Below are 23,885 nucleotides of genomic sequence, written 5' to 3'. Positions count from 1 at the left end.
AAAGGTCACTGGGACCTCACAACCATTCCAATCTGGCCCAAACGATCAATATCACAGGGAGGCTTAAAGGGAGTTCATTCAAATTTGACACAAGGTGTCATAACTAACACAAACACACAAAAACAGTATATATTATTCTAATGTTTTTAGGGTAATTAATATAAGGTATTGATTATCTTGAGGTAATGTTTCCTCCTTTGTGATAATTGTGTCAGTGAAAGTGATCACAGTACAAATACTAGAAGCAATTTGTGACAGTGTGTGTTGTTATACTGAGTCTACAAACTCTAAGTGTGTTTCTGTGTGTGTGTGTGTGTGAGCTGACGGGGTCAGTGGGTCTGGGTGGGGCAAAGGAAGATCCACAATCACAGGAAGAAACAGTTGAACCCTGCAGACATGCATGCACTAAACACTGACACACACACACACACTGTTACTGTGTTTACATCCAGAGTGGTTATCGACGTGGAAGTGTTAAAAGGTGCAGTTCAAAAAATGGCCAGATGGGGGCTGGCTCTAAATGTGAGTCAATCCTCACAGTCCTCCATGTTAAATGTGCACCAGTGGAAGTCTCTTCCATCGTTTTTTGCAGTCAATAAACAGGAAGTGCATCATCACTGCAGAAACAACAACTTGACAAACAGGAAGCAGATGCACAAAATATGAGAAAGTCTAGACAAATGTCGAGGAAGGAGGACGCCATGTTCAAGTGCACTGGATGGTTTTCCTTTTCTACTCCCTTCTTTTTTGTCTTGCCCCCTCTCCTATCCTCTCCCTCTGCAGGACATCCTGCCTCTGACCTTCACCATTGGCCTATTCCTGTTAGAGGAAACTCGTTCCCAGACGCAGAAGAGGAGAAGAGAAAGGAGGAGGAAGAGGAGGAGGAACACCTGAGAGGAGGTAAAATAATGGAATATGTAGTGAAAAACTGATGAAGAAGCTCATTTCACTGTTTTAATACTCATTCACTCTGTGTTTGGTTTGAGTTAAAATAATTCAGTTTGGGTCACGGTTACCATGGTTACAACTCCCACCCCTTTTGCAAAAAAATGTATAGAACATTTGATATCCGCTGTTTAGATCTGACCACAGGAGGGCGCCACATACAGCCTCATCCATAGTTTCCATCGCCTCGAAGTCACCGGCTGGAAAACACAGAAAAATGCTAGTTCTAGTATCACCAGATGGACTTAATCATAACATAATCATAACATAATGACCAACTTCCACATTATGAATAACTCTGATGAAATTAGACAATTTGTGACTTGTTAGATAACAATGTAATCAGGGTGGCTGGCAGCGAATTAGCTTCCCGGAAAGCTGAAGTAATAAATGTCACACTGAACAAATTCTCTTTATGTTATTGCAGTATGAGCAGTTATGTCTTATTACAGTACTCCGATTTCCCAACTTGGGATGAATATTGTATTTATATTTTATTCTGTTCTAATCTGGAGTTAAGCCAAAATATACAGGTATGATGGAACTCTGACAGTGTTTCTCTTTGTAGCCATGATTGTGCTGTTTTTATAGAGGTGCAGGGTTTTTATATTGAAGCAGTGAACAAAGAGCCCACACTGACTGAACATGTGACAGGAGGGAAAAACCAAAAGAGCTCAGAGACAGCGGAGAATATGTTCTGTTTTCAGCTGTAAATTAGATTTGATGAAAACATTCATTCAGGTCTCTCTGTCTTTCACACACACACACACACAAGTTTATCCTCACCGGAGTGTGTGGTATTTGTCTTCTTCCACTCTCTGATCCTTATCTGGCAACATGTGGGTCAGCAGATCAGCTACATCCTGCTTTTAACTCCTCACAGACAGACACACACACACATGGATTGTGTAGGGGGTTTTCACAAGGCCAAACAAAAGGTGAATTTATTGTTGACTGTGCAGCTAATGGGTGCTAATGAGGTCACAGACACACACACACACACACACTCACACAGGTGAAGACATGAAGAAATGAAATGTCCGTAAAAGTAAAACATTCCAGAGCCGGTCTCACAGCAGGAAGTAAATCATTACATTTTGGATGCAGAATTCATTTTTGAAAATGTCCAATCAGGGTCGCCCACTGAAACTAAATGAAAGTAAATGTTGCACTGAGAGGTACAGTAATGAGAACCAGGAGTCCACACAGGAAGGCTCACACACACACACACACACTCATACAGGTGGTAGATTAATTAGAAGCAGACGTGTGTCTGCAAAAACGTTTGCATCTGCTGCAGCTTTTACACACACACACACGCACACACTCAGTGTTGGCTGATTTGCTGCAGACAGGCGGTTGATACTGTTTGTTTTGGAGATAACCAAATCTGATTGGCTGACCTTTGCTCTGCCTGCATGATCTCAGGTTAAAGTTACTCAAACAGGCGACTGAAAGAGGTCGAAGGTCATTTAACATGTTAATTTAAACCTTTTTAAATATTTCAGTTAGAAGTCAGAGGTTTTTTCTGAGCAGATGAAATTGGTGTTGTTCCTCCTGCTTGATCACATTGACTTAAAATTGATGAGAATAGGGTACTTTTGTTGCAGCAAATAATTTTTACTAACAATCTATCTAATGATTAATAATTTCTACTGTAAAGTGGCAAAATAGACATATTCACCATGTACAAACTTCAAAACAAAGACAAAAAATGTCCATGTTGTAAAGGAGGAAATGGAAAACTTAGTATGACATGAATTATTATTAGTTATTTTTGTTTACCTTTATCACTCTGAACTAAAGCTAAAAGTGTGGTGTGACTGTCAGTGAGTCAGGTACAGTAAAGCACATCTTTAGGTAATGTTTGCCTTGCTGGTCTCATTTATCTCTTCCTCCGTCTGTCACTGGCAGCTCTGCTGTCTTTATTCGGTGAGCAAAACGATACGCTTGAACCTTCACTGGTCTGATTCAGCCCGCAGGACTTTCAGGGCCAAATGTAACAGACGCACAGTGCATGCTGGGAAAATATGGAGCTTTTATCAGCTGTACTTTACAGGTGTTAAATTCAAATCTATTAAAAAACAGCAGCTCTGACCAAAGCTGTGAATCTTTTACACCTGAGTTTTTTCAGTATTCAGTATTTTCGGCTTTTCGGTTTCAGAATTACAGTGTCCTGTGTGAAGCATCGTCTCTCTAATAAACAAAGTGTAAAGGAATGACAGTAATGAGCGCTTGCAGGGATTCTCTGGAAATGTTTTGACCTCAGTGGTTGAAGACGAATCTCTTTGTAATTATATTTGGTAAACAGCAGGAATGTTGGTTTTGTCACATTAAGGACAGCCTTGTGGATTTTTAGCATTCATGTCATAGCTGAAGAATCTTCAAGGAGACCCGCAAACAAACTGATTCCAAATCTGTAAGAGATTATCCCTCAGACTGTGCGTCACTGTGATGGAGTTCAACTGATTTCGAGGCTCAGACCTGAGTTTGTGATGAGTTAAGTGACAGGGGGGCAGTCTCATGTTTCAGGAGGGCTTTTTTTTCTTTGTGTGGAGTTTATTTGCATACGACCCTCCCTCCCTCCTTCCTGCCTCTGGATTGGCTGGCGCTCCTTCAGCATGTGGAAACACACATCCAAAACTTTCTCAGTTGGAGCAAAACTTGTTGTGAGGAGGATGAAGTGAGAGGCCGGACGCCAGCAGCGGTACGAGTGAGTAACAGACAGGCAGACGGAGGCTGGATGGAGAAACAGAGGATCATATCTTAATTGCAGGTTTCTATAACTGAGCAGACTGGAGGGTTTTTTTATTTGGTTTATAGAACCAGCACTTTGTCTTGAGAGAAGAAGAGGTTTTGATCTTTGGACTTTATCACAATTTTTCACTTCTATTTTTAAGATAAGAGAATTTAAAATTTAATTTTTGCGGAAATGTCAGTTTAGCCTGTATTCAGAAGGTTTTCATTAATTTATGTCATCATGCTGCTGGCTCTGCTTCTGGTTCTGAGTCTTTGCACTGAGACTTTCTCCTCTGAGTCGATCACCATCCAGTACCGGGTTTGGGAGGAGCAGCCATCGGGAACCCGGGTCGGACACCTGGAGGACGACCTCAGGCAGAGGGACCAAGGCGGCTCCCTAGAGGATTTCCAAGTGGTGGAGCAAGGGAAAGCCCTTCCTTTCTCTGTCACCACCCGAGACGGGGTCGTCTCAACCCAGGGCCGGCTGGACAGGGAGGAGTTGTGCCGTGGCTCGGACTTGTGTGAGGTGGCCTTCAGCATCCTCTACAGGAAAAGCGGTGCCGTGAACTGCCTGCGAGTTCATGTGGAGGTGATGGACATGAACGACCACAGCCCCACTTTCCCTAGTGCCCTGCAGGAAGTGGAGATCTCAGAAACTGCCAGCCTCAGGATGAGAATCCCTTTGGACCGCGCAGTGGATCCTGATGCTGGTGCCAACGGGCTGCAGACCTACTCTCTATCTGTCAATCAACACTTTGCTCTAGATGTTACAGTGGGTCTGGGAGGGATGAAACAAGCAGAGCTAGTCATTATTAAAGAACTGGACCGGGAGGTTCAGGGCTCTTTTGACCTCACCCTTGTTGCATGGGATAAAGGAAACCCACCAAGGTCTGGGAGCACATTAGTCCGTGTTAACATCCAGGACTCAAATGACAACAGCCCCACATTTGAGGACAGTAGTCCCACTGTGACACTATCCGAGGATACGCCTATTGGGACGACAATCATCGACCTGAAGGCCACTGACCCAGACCAGGGTGCCAATGGAGAGGTGGTGTACTCACTCAGCAAGCACACGCGTCCAGATGTTAAGAAGCTCTTTCATGTGGATCCAGAGACTGGAGCTGTGATCATCAAAGCCCCTCTGGATTATGAGGTTGAGTCTTTTTATGAAGTGATCGTGCAGGCGAGCGATCGTGGGCCGAACACAATCCCCTCTCACTGCAAACTGCACGTCAAGCTTATAGATGTCAATGATAATGCACCCAGGATACGCATCTGGACTACACCTAACTCCCCTTCTGCAACGGTGCTGGAAGGAGCACTGGTGGACACTTTTCTGGCTCTGGTGACCATTTTTGATGCAGATTCAGGAAGAAATGGAGACGTTTCTGCTACAATCCAGGACGGCTCTGGCCCCTTCCGACTTAAACAGATGAATAACCACCAATATGCGATTGTCACTACGGAGTCCCTGGATCGAGAGGAGGTTAATCAGTATAACATCACACTGTTTGCTCGGGATAAGGGAGACCTCTCGCTGTCTTGTATTGAGCACCTCCATGTCCAAGTTCTGGATGAGAATGACAACGCCCCTGTGTTCTCCAGCTCCATCTACAAGGCTGCAGTTCAAGAGAACAACATGGCTGGCTACCATGCTCTAAAAGTTTCTGCCAGTGATGGTGACCTGGATTTCAGTGGAAGAGTATCCTACTACTTAAGTGACTCCATCGACCATGAGCCCAAACCAGAACTTTTCTCAATTCACCCTAAAACTGGTATGATAACTGTCCAACAGCCTCTGGACTATGAGGAATCTCAAGCCTACTCTTTCATTGTGGTGGCCATTGACCACGGACATCCACCGCTCACAAGCACGGCCACTGTGCAGATCGATGTCGAGGACGTAAATGACAACCCTCCAGTCATTGTGGAGCCCAAAGCAAGAAAGGGCGTGGCTTCTCTGAGTATACCTGTAAATGCATACAAAGGGGAGATTGTGACCGAACTCGGGAACGAAAAAGAAGAAGGAATCACCACTTCTCTGGTTAATCCCTCCATCAGAGAGGGACATGATGGATTCCTTGCATCCACAATAGTAGCTGAAGACCTAGACTCTGGACTCAATGGAAAACTCCAGTACTTCATCATGGATGAGAATCCTTTTGGACTCTTGTGGTTGGATCAATCAACAGGCCGACTTTTTGTTAACACAACCAATGCCACCGAACTCATTGGAAAAAACTTTAAGGTGGACATTTCTGTGTCTGACATGGGCACTCCTAGACTGGAGACCAAGGCAACTCTGGATGTGACATTTATTAACCTCAAAGACCATCTGAAGAACTCGTCACCTGGAACTCGTGGGCAGCTCAGCTTCACTATGATGATGGCGATCTGTCTGGGAGCTACGTGCCTGCTGCTTCTGTTGGCCATTGCTTTGGTGACAACATTCTGCCGCCCAGAGAAACGTGACAACCGCGCCTACAACTGCAGGCAGGCTGAATCGAGCTACACGCGGCATCCTCGGCGGCCGCAGAAAAACATTAGAAAATCTGACATCCAGCTAATTCCCGTCATCAGGGGGAGAAAGGAAGACCCACCAGGGGATGACAGTGAGGCCCAGCCCCTGACCCTGCCTGCAGCCTCAGAGGATCAGTATAACTTAATGCCATCAGCCATGAACACCAACCTGCACTCCCAAGGCTACCTGGAGGGAAATCCTACTCACAGTAGGACACTTAGGAAACCCGGAACCATCGAGCTCGATGGTGCCTTACCTCTGACGCCTGATGGTACATCATCATATCGGACTCTCCGCAAAGCTAGAAACCCTTCATCGTCGTCCTCAGCCTCACATTCAAGCACCTTAAAGCGCCACCAACACCTGCATGGAGGAACAGATACAGAGCTGCCACGGTCAGAATCTCAGGCAACTTTGAGGAGGCCAAAGACATCGGATGGACGAGGAACGAGAGAAGCAGAGCATCGGCAGATGCTCCGACACCTGGTCCGACTGTCCATGGCTGCCTTTGGAGACTCCATTGAGCTTTCCTCAGCTTCCCCTGAGGTGCAGGTAAGACATGACAGCTTACATTACCCTCCATAGCTCTGAGGTGAATGCACTGCTGCTGCTCTCATTTAAATTCAATATACTTCTAAAATGTGCAATCACATTTATTTCAACAGGCACTGACAGTTTGCATCACAGTAATTAAGCGCCTTAATCTGAGGTGAAGTCCACACACACACACTGCTTCACTCCCAGCAGCCTCTCTGCTTTTTAATCCTCCTGTATGATGACTAGCTCAGACAGCCTGAAGGCAGCAGTCGGGTGGTGTGTGTGTGGTAGGGGGGTGGGGGGTATAACCACTTGATGGATCACTGTGAAGTCAAAAAGCAGCAAGTTTATTCAGGTGCTCATATGTCACAGACAAAAAAATCCCCTCTGACAGTCACTTTTTTAAAAAACTGAATATCAAATATCAGATCATATTGAATCCAGGTGGAGGAGGAGGTGGTGAGCTCCTCTGTGTAAGAAGGAGATGTCTGATGAGGGGGTGATGGGTAAGCCACAATGTGTTTGTAGGGTAAGCTGACACCAGGCTGACACTGTCACTAACAAATGGCCCAAGAAATCTCTTTTACTGAGTGAAGCAGCAAGAGAAGAGAAAAACAGACTTAACCACAGCAAAGGCTGATCAACACAACATATAGTTTCATCAGAGCTTCTCAATGAACATGCTTGTTTTTTCTGTAAAGTTGAGAATTCAAACCAAAATTCTGCTTTACATGTTGTAAAAGTCAACGCCCAGCAGCCAGAGAACAAAGACCTGGGCCAGGTCTGACATCCTCACGTGAATCACATTAGAGAAAGGAAGAGGCCTTTTTCAGTTTTTACCCAGCAACCGCCTCGCCTCTTCCTTGTCCTCCTTAACCCCCCACTCCCCCCTTCGCAGCTTGGCCCAGTTGGCACTTCTTGGACTTCAGATGTTTCTCTCCTCCCTCGAGGTCACAGAGGAAGAGGCCTGATGGACGCGAAGGAGGGAGGGGGGAGGGAGGGGATTTACTGTTCACCTCCACCTCACACACACACACACATACACACACACACACACACAGACACAGAGAGAGAGAGAGAGAGAGAGAGAGAGAGAGAGACCTCCATAATTCAGCATCCATCCTGGAAGGAAACAGCCCAGAGAAGAATAGGCTTTTTACATAGAGGCTGTTTCCTGTCACTGTGGCAGCATGCACGTGAAAAAACACACAAATGTCATGGCTACTCATGAATTAGCATGCACGCCTATACACACACACACACCTTTCCTAATGTTTGTGTCTGTTTCCTCCCTGGTGAGCGGTGTGTATCCGCTGTATAATGGAGCTGTCAGCAGAAAGCTCCGAGCAGTGAGACAGACGAGGCTGCTCGGTTCTCACACAAAAAGCAAATCCTACCTGAGTGTTTGAACAATGTGTGCGCCTGATTTCAGCAGGAGGAGGATCTCACTGTTTGATAAAGCAGTTCTGGAGGAGTCTGGGGGTTGTTCCCAGCTTCCCAGCAGGACTTTAGGACTTTTCAAATTTGAAAACTAAAAACTAAAAAGATCTGAAACCTCTTTCTAACTTTCTGCTTCTCCCCTTCCTCCCTGCAGCAGATCTCCCAGCTCCTCTCCCTCCTCCGGCAGGGTCAGCTGCAGCCGAGGCCAAACTTCCGTGGAAACAAATACTCTCACCGCACCGGCAGGTCTGTCTGACTTTCTCCTCCTCTTCCTCCCTTACTGTACATCTCGCTGTCCTCCTCCTCCCCGTCTGAGGCTCAGACATAACAAACCTGCCTCTGTTTGATCCAAATACCGCACCATAAAAACTGATAGAGCACCATTTTACCATGCAAGTTTTTTTTAGAATTTAATGCTTTTGATTCATTTCTTTTGTGACACAAGTACATAAACTTAATTAAGTTATTCATTAAGTTCATTTGGCTTGATTCTTTTGTAGCACTGGCAGTAAATCTGAAACACAGCATGCTGGTCAGTCAAATACCTGCTGTCAGCAGTGCAAAATCTGACAAATTTGAACTTGAGTTACCTTAACTTAACTTAGTACTGAGACTGAATAACCTCACATTATCCTCTTTATCACATGCTACTAAAAACACTTTGACATGTTGATGTCACTGAAACTTACCTGACCTCTTTAGCAGTTTGGACATGTTCTTCCATAGTGATTCACAGAGATCTGTTCTTCAGACACAGCACCCCATAGAATGCACAAGAAAGAAATTTAATAAATAAATCACTGATCTGCACAAAATGTCCCTTTAAAGTCACATTTACCTTCAGGTTGGATGTGAACATCGACAGCCATCAGACCCACGTCCATAGCAACAATCTGCAGAAGCAAAAACTCAACATGGTGATTTCTAAACAATAAACATATTGATTTTAAATAAAAACTTCCTTTCCTTTGAGGATTTACACACTGGCTGCAGATGCTGTTCTGCACTTAGCTTGATTCACAGGTGCTACACAGTAACTGTGACAATAAGCCAAACATCTGAAATGAGCCTGTTTGAGTTCTTTCCACTTTATCACAGTGAAGAATGAGACGTGTGTGACAGGAGCATAAAACAGGTTTACACATTAACTCAAAGGTTACCCCAGGCACAGATCTCCGTCTTCTGATCTTGTAGAAATCCTTCCAGCGTGGCTTCAAGAACAGACTGAAATGCTGCAGTTAAGATCCTGATGCTGATTGTTTCTTCCTTCTCTGTTCATCATCAGACGTTTGTTTCAGAGCCAGCTGGCTGCAGGTTTCAGACTGTGATCGCTGCTGCGCTCTCTGATCAAACCAGGAATCCTCAGATAGCAGGACAGACACACATTAAAGGGGAACACGACCAAGTTCAAGAACTCACAGATGTTCTTTCCTCCTGAACTGTTGACAGTCTGTGTGTGGGGATTTTGGAGCAGCACATAAGATTAGATTTCATTGAACACAAGAACTGCAGTTCCTGTTGTGGCCACTTGAGGCTTACAATAATGCACACAAACTAGTTTTAGCCTCTTCTTAATTTCATAACATGCAAGAGTGAAGCAAACAATTCTGACCATTGGCTGTCCCTTTAAAAATAAAAGCATGGACTTTTGCTACACTGTCACCCTCAGAGCAGGAACTTTTAAGTTGAGTGTTTCTGACCGACTGACCTGCTGTGACTGACAGCAACAGACAAACAGGACACAAACAGCCAATGTCACAGAAAGTGCGTCTCATAACCCCAAAGTGTTTATGTGTGTGTGGTGTGTGCATGTGAGGGCAGGTTAGAGTAGCTCTATCAGAGTGATTCAGACAGGAAGCTACCTCAGCGTCTCCGTGGTGATGTGATTAGACCTGACCTCACCTTGATACACACAGGGCGTTGTTTCAACACATTTCACAGTATATTACTGTATGACAAACCAAAAGAAACATTGGCGTCGTCAGAAAATGTTCCTCACAGAAGAACATGAGGTTTGCTGCAGTGACTAACCTTTATCTGTCTGCCACTTCCTGTCTGAGCCCGTCTGTAACTGTGGCTCTGTGTGGTTATCAATGGATTCATCAGATAACACCTCAGGAATCTTATCTGCAACACACCAAAACCTCTGGATCTACATCTGGTTTGGTTTGAAGGAAATTCTAGAACACAAGTGCTCAAGACTAACTACCAAAAAAAAAGTATTTTTTGTCAGGTGCCTTGTCTATTTCCAGTGAACTAGACCACTTATTTTTTAAAATCTGCCCTTAAACCAGGAATTACATTTTGTTTTCTTTTTATTTTCTTATAAAGAAGTTTAAGCAAATACTCAATGGCATTTTTTCGCTGTGTAGGGCTGCATTGAACTGATATTACTGTGATTTTAGCTCGTATTCACCCAGCTGAACCTGTTGTTGTGTTTGTGTGCAGATATACAGGTCAGGACTGTCCAGACTGGCAGAGCACCAAAGACAGTGGGCACGGGGAGAGCGAGGCTGGAGACATGGACTGGGAACCAGGAAGAGATTCACCCATAGACCCCCAGCTGGAGGACGGACTCAACAACCTGCTCAACAATGCGGGTAATCACACCCTGACACACACCTGGAAGGCTCATAAACACTTAGCTTAACTAACCAGCTGTTAACTATCTAACAATATTTCTATTTTAACTCTTGAGTGTAAAGTACAGTGGTGTCACTGCGTTCAGCTGCGACCTCCTGCTGAAACTCTTTGATTTGTCTAAAAAAACAAAAGCAGTTGACCTTTGACCCCTGAAGTACACACAGACTGGTCGCTTACAATACAACGCTCACCGTCAATTGTAGAAAACAGGAAGGTAGCAGGAAATAACACAGTGGCATGTCATATATCCACCTCCACCCACACACACTCACTCTCATTTGGACATTCTCATTTTGAGATTCAAACTGCTGACATACATGTTGTTGTTTTGTTTTGACTTTTCATGCAACATGAAATGTCCTCAAAATTATCAACAAAAAGCACCCTGTTAGCATGGTCAGCATGTCAGCTAATGTCAACTGTGTGTTACTGTTTGTTTGCTGCAGTGTTAGAAATGTGTTGTTGGCCCGTCAGTCCTAATGATCTGATCAGTTGGTGTTCGTGTTGGTTTTTGCCATTAGCCTGGTAACCTGGCTCAGTTTTACACAATGTTGTAGCGTCCTTGTTTCACAAGGTTTAGAAAAAAATGTTTAAACACACCTAGGCCTCATTATTTAGTGGGGGTTTCCTCCGACTCCGTGTGGTGTCTGAGTGTGTACAGTTGGTGTGTTAAACAGTTTCTTCCTGGTATTGTGGTGGCCAGAGGCCTGCGGGGCGAGCAGAGGGGTTTACTGGCCTGATGGTAGAGCGACCTTCACTTTAAACAAAAGAGTGAGTGGGAGTTTGTTGTGTTATGTGTGATGCTTGACTCACCTTCCAGCCTTCGGGCTTCATCATGAGTGTAAGTCACACCACAGCTCTGACAGCTCAGTGAGCGCGCTGACGCTTTGATGGAGCCGCTGGGGCAACGCATTCTTGTTTTTCTTCCTTATTTTACAGACCTGTCCCTGGATGAATCACACACACATAAATACCTGTCCCTTTGTTAGAATCTGAAGATGGTATGATGGGAGGGCTGTGTGACTAAGAAGAAGTGGTAAAGTTTGGCTAAACAGCAGACTTCTATCTGAAAGGATCAGTTGAAACTTGACACGTTTAGTAATTTAAAGAGGATTCAATGTTTGGGGTTAAATGCTGCCAAAACAAAGGGAGGAAAGGGGGGATGGATGGGAGGTGGGGGGAGTGAATGATGGGGGCGGTCTGTACCACACTGGATGTAGGCATGTGTGTGTGTGTGTGATACGTTAATTCCCCCATCTGGTTGTGGTTAGATGAAGGAGGCCACAGCTCTTCATCAGTCTGAGAGCACCTCACTTTTTAACTCCACTGTGTTTTTATTATGGAGGCTGGACCTACTGGTGATGCTTATTTTACATTCATTTTGCTGCTGTTGGACAAAACCTTGTGTTGCGATTTAGTCACATTTATCCAAAAGATTTTATTGTCTCATAAAATTTAACACTCAGAGAATCTAAGACCCCGTTCACACTGGGGAAAAATCATTTCGGCTAGAGTAGGATTGGGGCCTCTCGGAGGTGGATCTAGCCGGATTGACTCAAATGTGACTCAGGGGGACAGTGTCCGAGTCGCGTACAAAAGCCACATGTAAACAACCGCCAAACTACAAAGCTACAAAGGAATAAACTGCTGTTTGAACTGAAACAAAAACCCTGAAAGAATGAGCAACACGGGACAAAAAAAAAAAACGCAGCCTGAACGGACTCTGTATATTACGAGGCGCCACCTAGCGGTTTGGAGGACAACAAAGAAGCCGGTTTAAACTGGACTGAGCGTGGACATGCATGTGTAATAGTCAGATTTGAAAATAGGTCTGAACGTATCCAGCTTAAAAGCAATCTGGATTCAATCCTCCTCTAGCTGGATTGACTTTTTCCAGTGTGAACGGGGCCTAAGAGAAAAGCTGTTTTGTTCCTATGTGTGTGTTTATTCAGTGAAATTTTACACCATAGACACTCGACATTAGAATATCCTTATTAAAGCTGTACATTTATAATGAAATAAAACCCAGATGTTTGAGAAAAAATACTTTTATAAGGATATAAGACAGAGCACATTTAAGTCAAATCCTATGGTTATAGCTTGTTCTGGGGCTAAATACAATAATACATTATGGAATAATGATATCTTTGTTTAGCAAAGCAGGAAAAACAAAGACTGTACTTTTAGAAGTGACTCATGTCAGAAACATGCTTTTGGTTCTGTTCAGGTGAGTCTCTGCTGACTGATGATAAATAAGACTACAGACCTGTTGTACTTTGTCATCTCACCGCTCACCTTTCTCACCTTCCTCACATACTTGATCCAGCTCCAACAGCGTGCTGGGATCTTTCATGCTTTTGGGCAAAATTAGATCAGATGAAACTTAAATAGCTCCGATGGGAAGTCAAGCTGTCACAGCAGCAGATAAGAAGACAACCAGGAAGAGCAGGACGTAAACAGGAAGTCATGAGGAGAGACAGAACGATTCTGTCTTTGTGTTTCACAGTGAATGAACACACATCAAATGAGACGTGCAGTCATCTCAGCTCTGTTTGTTTGTCAGTTATAAACAGGGATTGTGTGTTTTCACTCAGACACAGCCGGCGTTTACGCCTCGGGTCAGAGTACAGGCGGCGAGTAGAGCCAGGAGGCGTTGTGGACGTGATGTTAGCGTACGTTCAGAGCGCGCAGGACGTCACGGACGGCAGGAAAGGCCTGCTCACAGCTGCCAGATAAAACTACTGTGTCGTTTCCTTCTTCTCCTGCCTCATCCTGCAGGGAACGAAATCACATTAATTCTACTGTAATCTGCACCTGTGAGATATAAAGGAGTGTGGGAACATCTGAACTTTTCTTTTCACACTTTGGTTGCATCAAACTTTGATTTGAGGATTTTGACTTTTTTTTAACCACAAAAACACAAAACTGTTCCTTAAATCTGGATGATTCTGGTTAAGAACTCTGCAGATAGGAAGCCAGATTCTGGTTGCTCATAGGTGTCGTTTTGTTTCCTTTTTTGTACAGACGATGTTTTCTCAGAGGTCAGCGACCCCGCCTGGATGGCCAGACTCTCCCTTCCACTCACCAGCGATTATCACGATAATGTTTTTGTCCCTAACGCCCCTCCGTCATCTGACAGTGAGTTGCTTCCCCGAGAAGGCCTGGATTCTTCCTCCTCTTTCTCCACTTTTGGTAAAAAATCAAAACTTACTTATAATAAAAAAACACCCAACACTTAACACAATTAAATCTGCTCAAACTGACAAAATCATTCATTCAATCAAGGTAAAGCTCCGGAGCAGGACGGCCCGCTGGGTGGAGCTCTGCTGTCTGAGGTCAGCACCCTGTTCGAGATGCTGATGACACAGAAGGCTGATGCACATCCCGGGCCCCGGCCTGACGTCCTGTACCGACTCTCTGCTGCATATCGCCGCTCTCTGGGCCTTGATGGCGGTGTCGGAACCTCCGCCGCCACAGCTGCTGCAAAAAACTGTGGGAGCTCAGAGAAGAGGTCAGGCCTCGCTGCCCCCTCAGGGCTGTATCAATAAGTCTGTTCATCAAACACTGGAAAACGCTGAGATGTTTCTGAAGATTTTTAAAATGGCTGCAAACAACTCAAGCAGTTTTTGTGGAGTTGGAGTCACATTTGATTTGCTGCTCTGAGTAACATCAGAATATAAAAGTAAATATCAGAACTTATTTTGAAAGTAAGACGTGTTTGAAAGGACAGCTCATATTAAAATGGTGCTACAGTACTTTCCTTTAAATCAGGACACATTTTAAAGTGTAAGAAACTATTTCTATGCAGAAACAGCGTCTCTATTGTTGTTAACTCGAACACAAAGAGCGATCAGAGCCCGCTGACCTCCGTCTGTCAGGACGTAATAAATTGGTCTCTGGAAGCAGAAAACGAGCCGGCGGCCAGGAGGAAATGTTGCTTTGTCTTTTATTTTTTCCTCAAGACTAAACAACAACATGCAACAACAGCAGAAGAAGAAGAAGAAGAGGAAGAAGAAGAGGGAGGAGAAAAGGAAGAGTTTTCAGTCTGAGTGTCCTTCTGAAAGTAAAAGGACGAAACATGATTGTTTTAAATTATTGGTTTAAGATTCTCCTCCAAACGTTGAAGCCATTTTACTCCAATCAGCACTTTGTAAATAGTTTTGTAAAATTTTTTGTCATTACAAAAACTTTTTGTAAGACTTTTGTACTGATTGTAAACTTTTGTAACTTTTTCATAAAATGAAGATGTTTCATGGTTTGGACTAATTGTTCATTTACCTTTCCATCATTCAGAACTTCCCTGGGAAAAATGTCCAATTGTAAAATTTTTGAATTTCATATTTTCAGAATAAAGTAAAATGATTTGTAAAAGGTCTTAAAAAGGTGTGTTTTATGTTTACTTGTCAGTTTTTCACCTAACTTCCAAACCTTCTTGAAAAAACGTCACAATTTAACTTTCATTTTTTTTAATATTTTCATTTTATAGTACATATAGTACATAATATATTTGTATATATGTGTGTACAGATGTGCCATATATGTAGTTGTCATGGTTCATTTAAAGTGCTGAGCCTGAATGGCCACTCAGAAAGTTTTGTCTTTACTAAAGTCAGGATCTTTGATTCTGCACGACTGATTATTTTTTAGCATGAAGACGACTTTAGTTTGAGTGAAACTTGAGGCGATGTGTGTCAAAGTTGACTCTTCAGATATTCCCTTTGTGCAGAGCGCCCTCTGTGTTTGAAAAACAGTATTACAGTTTATTAAATCACAAACGGCTGCATTCAAAACATCAGCAACAGCACCACCTGCTGAGAGACCCCGGAGTTTCTTGTACATCAAAACAAACACCAACAGGTCAGCCTACAGCTGTGGCTACATTCACAGTGAACAGAGAGTAGCCACTATGATTCTGTCTTTGTTGCCACGGAAAGCTGAAAGAAATTAGAACTGTTTTAGCCATAAACCTAGTAGGTAAGAGGTCACAATTCTTAAGATGTCTCCTAGTCGAGGGGCTGCATCCTCTGAAGGACTCTGCCCATGTAGGCCACAGGTGTGACCCATGAATGTCCCACCATCCATCCATCCATCATCTGAACCCGCTTCGTCCAGCAGTGCAGGGTCACTGGGGGCTGGAGCTTATCCCCGCTGATGGGACTCTTCGAGGTTCTTCCACACGGCCTAAAAAAAAAGTGTGAAGCCAGACTGGTCAGTAATTCAGTTCCCTCCTGGTGAAGCTCACAAACAAGTGATCCTTTTAAAGTTTCGTTTCGTTTTCGTTTAAGAACCAAACTTTATGATTTTGTAAAAATATCATAAATTATAAAAAATGACTTCCCTTTATGATTTACAAATAAGTTAAGTTTTATGTGTAGTTTGTTCATCTATTTGACCTTAGGCACTTATTACAAAGAAGAAGAAGAAGTAAAAGGAGGAAATGATTTGTGCATGTTGTGTGTCTGTCTGTGTGTGTGTGTCTGTCTGGTCATGGGGGTCACAGTTTGTTGTCCCAGCAGCTGTTAGGGACCATTAAACTCTCTGTTAGATTGACAGCCCTCCCTCAGACACTGGCCCCGCCCACCACAGCCGGACCCACGGTGCCGCCGCCGCCGCAGACCTCTCTGCTCACTGCTCGCTTGGCTCGGGTCACTGTCTGCACGGTATCCAGAACAGAACCCACGAGACAGACCCCCATGTGTTCCCCGCGGGCCCTCCTTCCACTGCTTCTGCTGCTCGGCGCCGGACGGCAGGCCCACGCGGCGCGTCCGCTGCTCGTGTTCCTGATCGATGGATTCCGTTATGATTACATGGATAACCTGCACGAGCTGCCCGGATTCCGCGAGCTCGTGATGAATGGGGTGAAGGTGGACTACATGACGCCGGACTTCCCGAGTCTGTCATACCCCAATTACTACTCTTTAATGACAGGTAATGTAACTGTGATCAGCAGACTGCTGCATGAACGCCTGCCATGACTAACAATGTAAACATTACTGATCGATCAAAAACAATCCTCATGATTGATTGATGAACAGTGCATCAATATGTAAACCTTATGCCAGTGCAGGTGTCAGTATTAAAGAAGAAAACATCAATAGATCAATACATCCATCATTATCTAACTCAAAAAAGTCAGCTGAGTGCAGCAATGATGACGTCATTTTGTAGGCAAACCCCCAAAAGTTAGCGTCTCCTCAAAAAGTCAATCAGATTATTGCATAAATTGTGTATTTTGTGTCACAGTCAAAATCTGCATGCCAACACATAATATATTTTTTTATATACTGTATACATCATAATTTCACCATAATCTGGCATATATATATTTGCCAGATTATTGTGATATGCTATATGAATCTTGTATCTGATTGACCTTGTATTAATATGTGATCAGCCCTGTATTCCCTCCGTAAACATTACAGCATGTGCCTAAACGTGTAAACCTCTGGATCGTCCCAGAGACATGTCCCTGGTCCTCCTGCTGCTACGAGGCGCCTGCCTCACCTGTAGCAGTCACAGTGTGTTTGGCACAGGTAGCCTCGAGCTATGAGGTGGATTTTTTTATAGAAAATATTAATGCAGGAATCAGATCGACCAAAACAAAAGAGTGATCAGCAAAGACAGGACAGAACAGACGACATTAAGACTTTGGATGATGTGTGTGACGTCCTGCTCGCGTGCCGCAGCCTTGTATCTTACTAAGGCTGAAAAACAACAGTCCGGCCTGGTCAATGGAGTGTGAGCTGTGGATTGTAAGCCTGGGATCCTGCCCCCATGTTGATTTGCTGATGCATGTGTTTTGATGGAGCACATTCTCCTGTTAAAAGAATCACTGACTGGAAACACACAGGCACACACACACACACACACATCCAATTTACAGTTATCTAACTCTGACACTGTGCCAGAACTTGTTGATATGCAGCAATTTAGGGCCACATATAATATAGAAATATTATGTAATAATAATTTATGAAGGAAAAACTTTTATGGGTAAATACTTGTTGCAACAAAAACTTTATGAGAAAAGGTATTGTGGTACGACTCAAGTCAAGTCTTGTGATGGAAATTTTGATCTCTGTATATGCAGTCTATCCTTAATATTTGTTGTTACTTTAATCTTTAATCCTTGTTGTTAATTCCCTGAGACATCTGTGCCTGTCCCTGTATATCATAGCCTCCTTTAATTTTTGAGTTCCCCTGCTTTTTGCCATTCAATGTTGATGGCTAGGCCTTTCCAATACACAACAGACTCCAGGAGGAGATCCTGAACTGTATCCAAACCCCTGAGCTGTATCCCACAATTTAGGAGGTCAGCCTCAAGGTGTGATCAGGATACAAATGGCTCCGTGACTTCATTCATTCTGACTGTGTGTGTTTTTGATTGACCTTCTTTGCAAAGAATAAATCCTTGCCGGCCGGCAGAAGTCTCTATTTCATTTTTCACCAGAGCAGAAAAGTTTCCACAACAGTCTACATAAAATGCTTTTTTTGTGTATTTTATTGTGAGAAACACACAGCGGTGCATCGATGTGACTACTTAGTGTAAGTGCTATTGTATTTTATGTCATTTATGCTGACTTTTTCAGGCCGTCACTGTAACATTCATCAGATGACTGGGAACTACATGTGGGATGAAGGCTCCAAGAAGGAGTTTTTGATCGGAACCAACCCTGACAGCCGGTTGCGTTTGTGGTGGGATGGATCAGAGCCACTGTGGGTCACCCTTCAGAAGCTGGGAAAGAAGGTGTTCATGTACTACTGGCCTGGTCAGTACAATCTTTGTTGTCCCGAAACCTCACCTCACAGGGCCATGGACGGTTTGGGATAAGGTGTACATATATATTTTATCATAAGAACTGCCTGATAATAGTGTTTCATGTGTGTGTTCTCAGGTTGTGAGGTGGATATTCGGGGTGTTCGTCCTTCATTCTGTGAGGAGTATGTGTACAACCCATCAGACAAAAACTTCACAGAGTCCATAACAAAAGCTCTCAATGTCTTGAGGTAATAAGTTCGTTGGGGTGTCTTTGACTGTACGCTGCCACACAAGGTTTGAAGCTTCATCCCAATGTCATAATGTTTCATATATCTTATAGCTATTGTCAATATTATAGCCATGGCTAAAGCCTATAGTTAGAGCTGGCTCAGGTGACCCTGATCCCTCCTTTAGTCAAGCTGCTACAGGCCTCCTCATCACAACAACCTGATCCACCGAGCACTTTTCCTCTTCCTCCTCTCTGGTCCATTTATGTGCCAGTAACACGATCACCTGTCCTGGTTCACTACATTTATGTGTCATCGCGTCTTCTTTAAGGTCAATGGCGATGTTGCCACCACACAACCAATAACACAGTGTACAGAAAACAAAATCACCTGAGTCATGAGTCACCTATGACCCATAGTGGGTCATAGTTTTAAGAGCAGATATAACGTATAACTTTCTTCACCGTGCCATTATGTATTTAACCAAAGAGTGAGGCCTGTAGGCTCTGAGATGAAGCCAGTCCAGATGGATGAGCAGCAACAGTTGCTTATGTCTTTCCCCTCTTGGCACTGTGTTAACACACCTGAATGCTCCAGAGCAGCAAACTGCCAAAATGTCTGCGTATAGAGGTCTGCACACCTGCTGAGGATCAGTTCATCAAGGGCTGATGATTATCAGCATCTCGCTCATTGACAGTAAAAACTATGGACAGAGCTTCCGTGACGTCACCCGTTTGTTTCTGAAGAGCCGCTTTGAGGCTCGGTGGGAGGCTCCGGGACGTTGATGACATAATTATGCGTAATTTTAAGTCTGAATACCATTGAAACGAGTGAGTTGTAAAAAAATTCACCCCCCGTACAATTGACACTAGAAGAGAACCTATCATCTGAGACCAGAGTGGTTTTTTGTACCAGGCTGTAAACATGTTCATTCCTGCTGTGAAATTGGCCATTTTAACATGGGAGTCTATGGGAAATGACTCGCTTCGCAAGTTTTGACACTTCCGCGTGGGCTTCAACTTTGAGCCCCAGAGGCTGCCGCTTGATCTCGCTGCAGCTCTTAAGTCATAGTTAGCACTGCCCATGTTGTTTGTTTTCTTTCATAAGACCCACTACAATCAGGTGATTGTTATGTTTTTTTATACAAAAAAACAAAACAACATTTCACATTAAAGCATGGATACTAACTGTGAGCTACTAGTTCTGCAACAGCGTCATTGTCTAACAATGTAAACAACGTGTTTTGTGCTGGTGTGACTGTTACTGCAATTACACAGTCCTGCTGCTTGGGGTTGTTTGGGGTTGATGTTTGTTGCACCGAATGATCTGGAAAATCATCCCTGGCGGTGTTCACCTACCAATCAGCTGGTAATAACAATGTGATTTCACATTAATGTGTGTCTGTGTTTGTGTGCTTAGGTCAGGCCAAGCTGACATGGCTGCAGTATATTATGAGAAAATCGATGTGGAGGGCCATCACTTTGGCCCAGACTCTCATCAAGTCAGAACAGCTGTGCGACAACTGGATGTTGCCATGCAGACGCTGAACAGCAAAATCAGAGTATGCCTTTGTAATTACAGTTCTGGCTACACATTCTACACTCGTTTTATCAAGTGGTGAATGTCTGACATTCTTGCAGGAGATGAACATGGAAGACCAGCTGAACGTTGTGCTGTTTTCAGACCATGGTATGACAAAGATCCAGTGGATGGAGAAAATCATAGAGCTGGACAAGTATATCAGCATGTCAGATGTTGGCAAGATGATGGACAGAGGACCGGTGGTCAGTCTGTGGCCCCAAGATAACAAGTACCAACAGGTGAAACCACGATCACTGTCTTACATCATCACCATGATGCTCTTTTTTATGATCAGGACAGATCGAACACAAGCTTATTTACAAAAAGAGTTTGTTGCGTTCAGAGTTATGTGGGACTTGGTTACACTGTTTGTATGTTTGTGGATTATTGCCAGGTGTACAACTCATTGTCTGGGGTCCCTAACATGCGCGTGTATGGCAGACACGAGATTCCAGAACGATTCCATTACAAAGGCGGAAGATTTGTTTCGCCGTTGACACTGGTGGCTGAGCCAGGCTGGTTTATCACCGAGGTAAGAGACAACACAGTGTCAGTAAGGTATTATTTTATTGGGAGTGACCGCTGAGGTATGTACAAGTGGTGATGAAATGTTTTCACCATTATCAGGTTATTATTTCATCATTATTTGAAACTTCTGCATCCTTGATTTTTGTGTAAAATGCAGTATTATGTGTGTTTCTCCAGAACAAGAGAAGTCTCCCATACTGGAAAAATGATACCGGGGAACCCTCAGCATGGCAGAATGGCTGGCATGGTTATGATAATGAGTTCATCGATATGAGAGGCTTTTTCTTGGCGAAAGGGCCAGGTACTTTCACACGTGCACACAAGGAACAGTCAGGAACTTACACGTGCAACACAGAAATAAAACTGCACTTGTATTTAGTGCAGACATACAAGCATGCCAGATACAGTATGTGGATGTTCTCATTCACCTAGGTCATGTTATGTCCAAGAGTTTAAATCAAGGTAACTGGACTCATGGACGTTTCGCCACTCTCCCAAGTGGAGGTCCTGTTGTCTCCATTTAAACTCTTGGACAAACATGGAAGATACATGTGAAAGAGGACCAAGGTGTGGGTCACAGCTGTGTATTGTATGAGAACATTTCAGATGAAGAGCTCATTGTGTTCACTTTGTTTCATCCAGACTTCAAGCAGAATTTCCGAGCAGCTCCAATTCGAGCAGTGGATGTCTATAATCTGATGTGCTGGACGCTGAGAGTGGAGCCTTTGCCCAATAACGGGTCCTGGTCTCGGGTAGAGTACATGCTGAACGGTTCTGATGGTTTATCCAGGTCAACCACTCACTGGGTCCGCTGTATGTGTTTGTTAGGAATACTGTTGGCACTATGGGACTAGATGTTTATGGCTAACAAAAGCTTTGCAGTCAAAAGTTAGACCACTAAACCATTTAGAAGTTAAGGGGCAAAAAGTTGAAAAAGCATTACATTGGTTAAGAAACGTCTTCCAACATAAAAATCATGAGAACCTAGAGAGGACCTACAAGCCAGTAGGATCAAGAATTAGTAATTTCTGGATAACCTTGAAGCATTTGAATGTAAAGTCCTTCTGTCTTGGAAAGATCCTTTGAAGCTGTCCAGTCAAATGTAGGCAGTGCTTTTGTGATCATGCTATTCAGTCCCCCACAAATGTTTTTGTAAACATGCTTCCTGCTGTAAAGTTGAGCATTTCATCATGGAGGTTTGAGGTGAATGATTTACTTATGGTGCCAGCCCCCCACAGGCCACCTTGGGAGTTTTGGTGCTGGTTTCAGCTTCATTTCTTAATTCTCTGTCGTAGGGTACGTATTAGTTTTAGATTCTGGGAAGAAAAGAAAAATTCCACAAATTACTGTATCTTTGTAACAAAATCACAAATATGCTTATGTATTATTTTTTTTTTACTTTCATTAAAAAAGCCCCTCCTGTAACTGCTATTCATTTTTTAGAAAGGTAATAGAAGACATCTGTCTTTGTTAGAGCAACACTATGGAGTTTTTCAGCCTCCAAACTGTATTTCCAAAATCACTCTGATGGTACATTAATTCCAAATAGAGTGAATGACACTTTCAAAATTTTGGGGTACTTAAAAAACTACAACATTTTCCTACTTTACGGCATACGTCACATCTGCCTCCCTCATTTCTCAAAGCACGAGGTAAACGGAGTTGGAAGCGACACAGGGGGGCAGCAGTGTGCCTGCGGGCTTCCGGTCTACCGGAAATTCACAAGAAGAAGAAGAAGAAGAAGAAGAAGAAGGAAGCAAAGTTGAAAGTTATGGCTGCTGCAGAGACTAAAACAAGAGCCCAAATAAGGATTAATGTCAGCGAGAGCTGAAAAGAACCGTTATCATAGCGACACAGGTGGAAGATATTGGCAGCTTCCGTAAACCGGACGTTGTTCCGGTTGGATTCAGGTGCATTAGGTGCAGTAATGGAATGGACGCCGGCTAAAATAAGGTAATTATGTCGTTAAACTGCTTAAACACACTTGTAAAATGATGGATGTGTACCTGGTTAAACGTTTATTACTGTCTGCAATCACCGTCTTTGCGCAAAGCCTCAGTTTACAGAGTTTACGTTGATATGACACGTTTGTTTGCTGTGTGGGGAAACGTTGGGCAGCGGTCCCGCGGCTGTTTTGCGGGTTCTGAGTGTGAAAAGGAGCAAACTGAAGCCTTCCTGTGTGACACACAGCTCCAGCTGTGAAGGAGCTTGGCTGCTGGTCATTAAATGTGCGTGTAGACAGACTTTAGACAGGTGTAGCAGACATCAGCGTTCATCAGAGAACCGTGAGCAATTTCTCCAAAAACTCCATAATGTTGCTTTAACATGGGACAGTTTTAAAATGTTTTTAAATTCAGCCTGTGTGATGGTTACTTTTTGTAATTGTAATGTTTTTTTTTCTTTTACAGATGTTGATGTCTTTGTTATCTGTAATGAGTCACTTGTGAAAACAGATTTGCAAATAAAATTGCTTTGATTTAGCTGAAATGTGTCACTCATCTTTCCTCTGACCTGTTTCTGAATCCTCATGAGTAATTTTATCTGAAAATCACAAGTATCTCCATTGTTCTTAACCCAGACACAAACACAAAGCAGACTACTGATTGAAAATAACTTCCATAAGGTTTAATGGCAGCAAACACTTGCATCACGTTTTAAAGGTATATTTTCTGCGTGTTTTCTTCTTGGAGAATTCTAGGATGTTTACATCTGTGTGTACAGCTGTGGAAACATCTGCTCATACTGACTCAGGGTCTTGTTGTATTCTCCACAGTGTCTCACTTTCAGGATGCAGATGTTTTCACTTACATAACAGTATGGATTAGACAAAAGGCAATAGGTGTGTGGATGCTGATGGGCAGGTGTTTCTTTAGTGCTTCAGCACTCTCTGGTGTTTAAAGGGCACCTGTCACAGATTGTATTTTAGAAAGACAGCAACAGCTCCACCTGCTGAAAACGTCAG

General features: G+C 43.5%; 2 protein-coding genes across 2 annotated transcripts; both read left to right on the top strand.

The window, feature by feature from the left end:
• Nucleotides 1-3,602: 3,602 nt before the first annotated feature.
• pcdh12 (protocadherin 12) lies at nucleotides 3,603-15,125 on the top strand. The gene is made up of 5 exons (XM_028416624.1): nucleotides 3,603-6,760; nucleotides 8,340-8,431; nucleotides 10,634-10,785; nucleotides 13,853-14,020; nucleotides 14,114-15,125. Exons 1-5 carry the CDS (start codon nucleotides 3,926-3,928, stop codon nucleotides 14,374-14,376), a joined length of 3,510 nt encoding a protein of 1,169 aa, XP_028272425.1. The 5' UTR covers nucleotides 3,603-3,925; the 3' UTR covers nucleotides 14,377-15,125.
• Nucleotides 15,126-16,410: 1,285 nt separating this feature from the next.
• enpp6 (ectonucleotide pyrophosphatase/phosphodiesterase 6) lies at nucleotides 16,411-23,247 on the top strand. Its single transcript, XM_028415798.1, has 8 exons — nucleotides 16,411-16,756; nucleotides 18,418-18,597; nucleotides 18,724-18,835; nucleotides 20,234-20,375; nucleotides 20,455-20,634; nucleotides 20,790-20,927; nucleotides 21,101-21,224; nucleotides 21,566-23,247. Exons 1-8 carry the CDS (start codon nucleotides 16,522-16,524, stop codon nucleotides 21,775-21,777), a joined length of 1,323 nt encoding a protein of 440 aa, XP_028271599.1. The 5' UTR covers nucleotides 16,411-16,521; the 3' UTR covers nucleotides 21,778-23,247.
• Nucleotides 23,248-23,885: the final 638 nt, after the last annotated feature.

The sequence above is a fragment of the Parambassis ranga genome, chromosome 10 (genome assembly GCF_900634625.1).
Source record: "Parambassis ranga chromosome 10, fParRan2.1, whole genome shotgun sequence".
NCBI lineage: Eukaryota > Metazoa > Chordata > Actinopteri > Ambassidae > Parambassis > Parambassis ranga.
Note: the sequence above shows the minus strand (reverse complement) of the source record. Positions and strands in the feature narration are given on the sequence as shown.

Excerpts from the sequence above, each read along its gene's own strand:
- pcdh12 (XM_028416624.1), top strand. The coding sequence starts at position 3,926 with ATGCTGCTGGCTCTGCTTCTGGTTCTGAGTCTTTGCACTGAGACTTTC. Across the intron at positions 10,786-13,852 it reads CAACCTGCTCAACAATGCGG|ACGATGTTTTCTCAGAGGTC; the intron begins GTAATCACACCC and ends TTTTTTGTACAG. Across the intron at positions 14,021-14,113 it reads CTCCTCTTTCTCCACTTTTG|GTAAAGCTCCGGAGCAGGAC; the intron begins GTAAAAAATCAA and ends CATTCAATCAAG.
- enpp6 (XM_028415798.1), top strand. The coding sequence starts at position 16,522 with ATGTGTTCCCCGCGGGCCCTCCTTCCACTGCTTCTGCTGCTCGGCGCC. Across the intron at positions 18,836-20,233 it reads AAAGCTCTCAATGTCTTGAG|GTCAGGCCAAGCTGACATGG; the intron begins GTAATAAGTTCG and ends TTGTGTGCTTAG. Across the intron at positions 20,928-21,100 it reads CAGGCTGGTTTATCACCGAG|AACAAGAGAAGTCTCCCATA; the intron begins GTAAGAGACAAC and ends GTGTTTCTCCAG.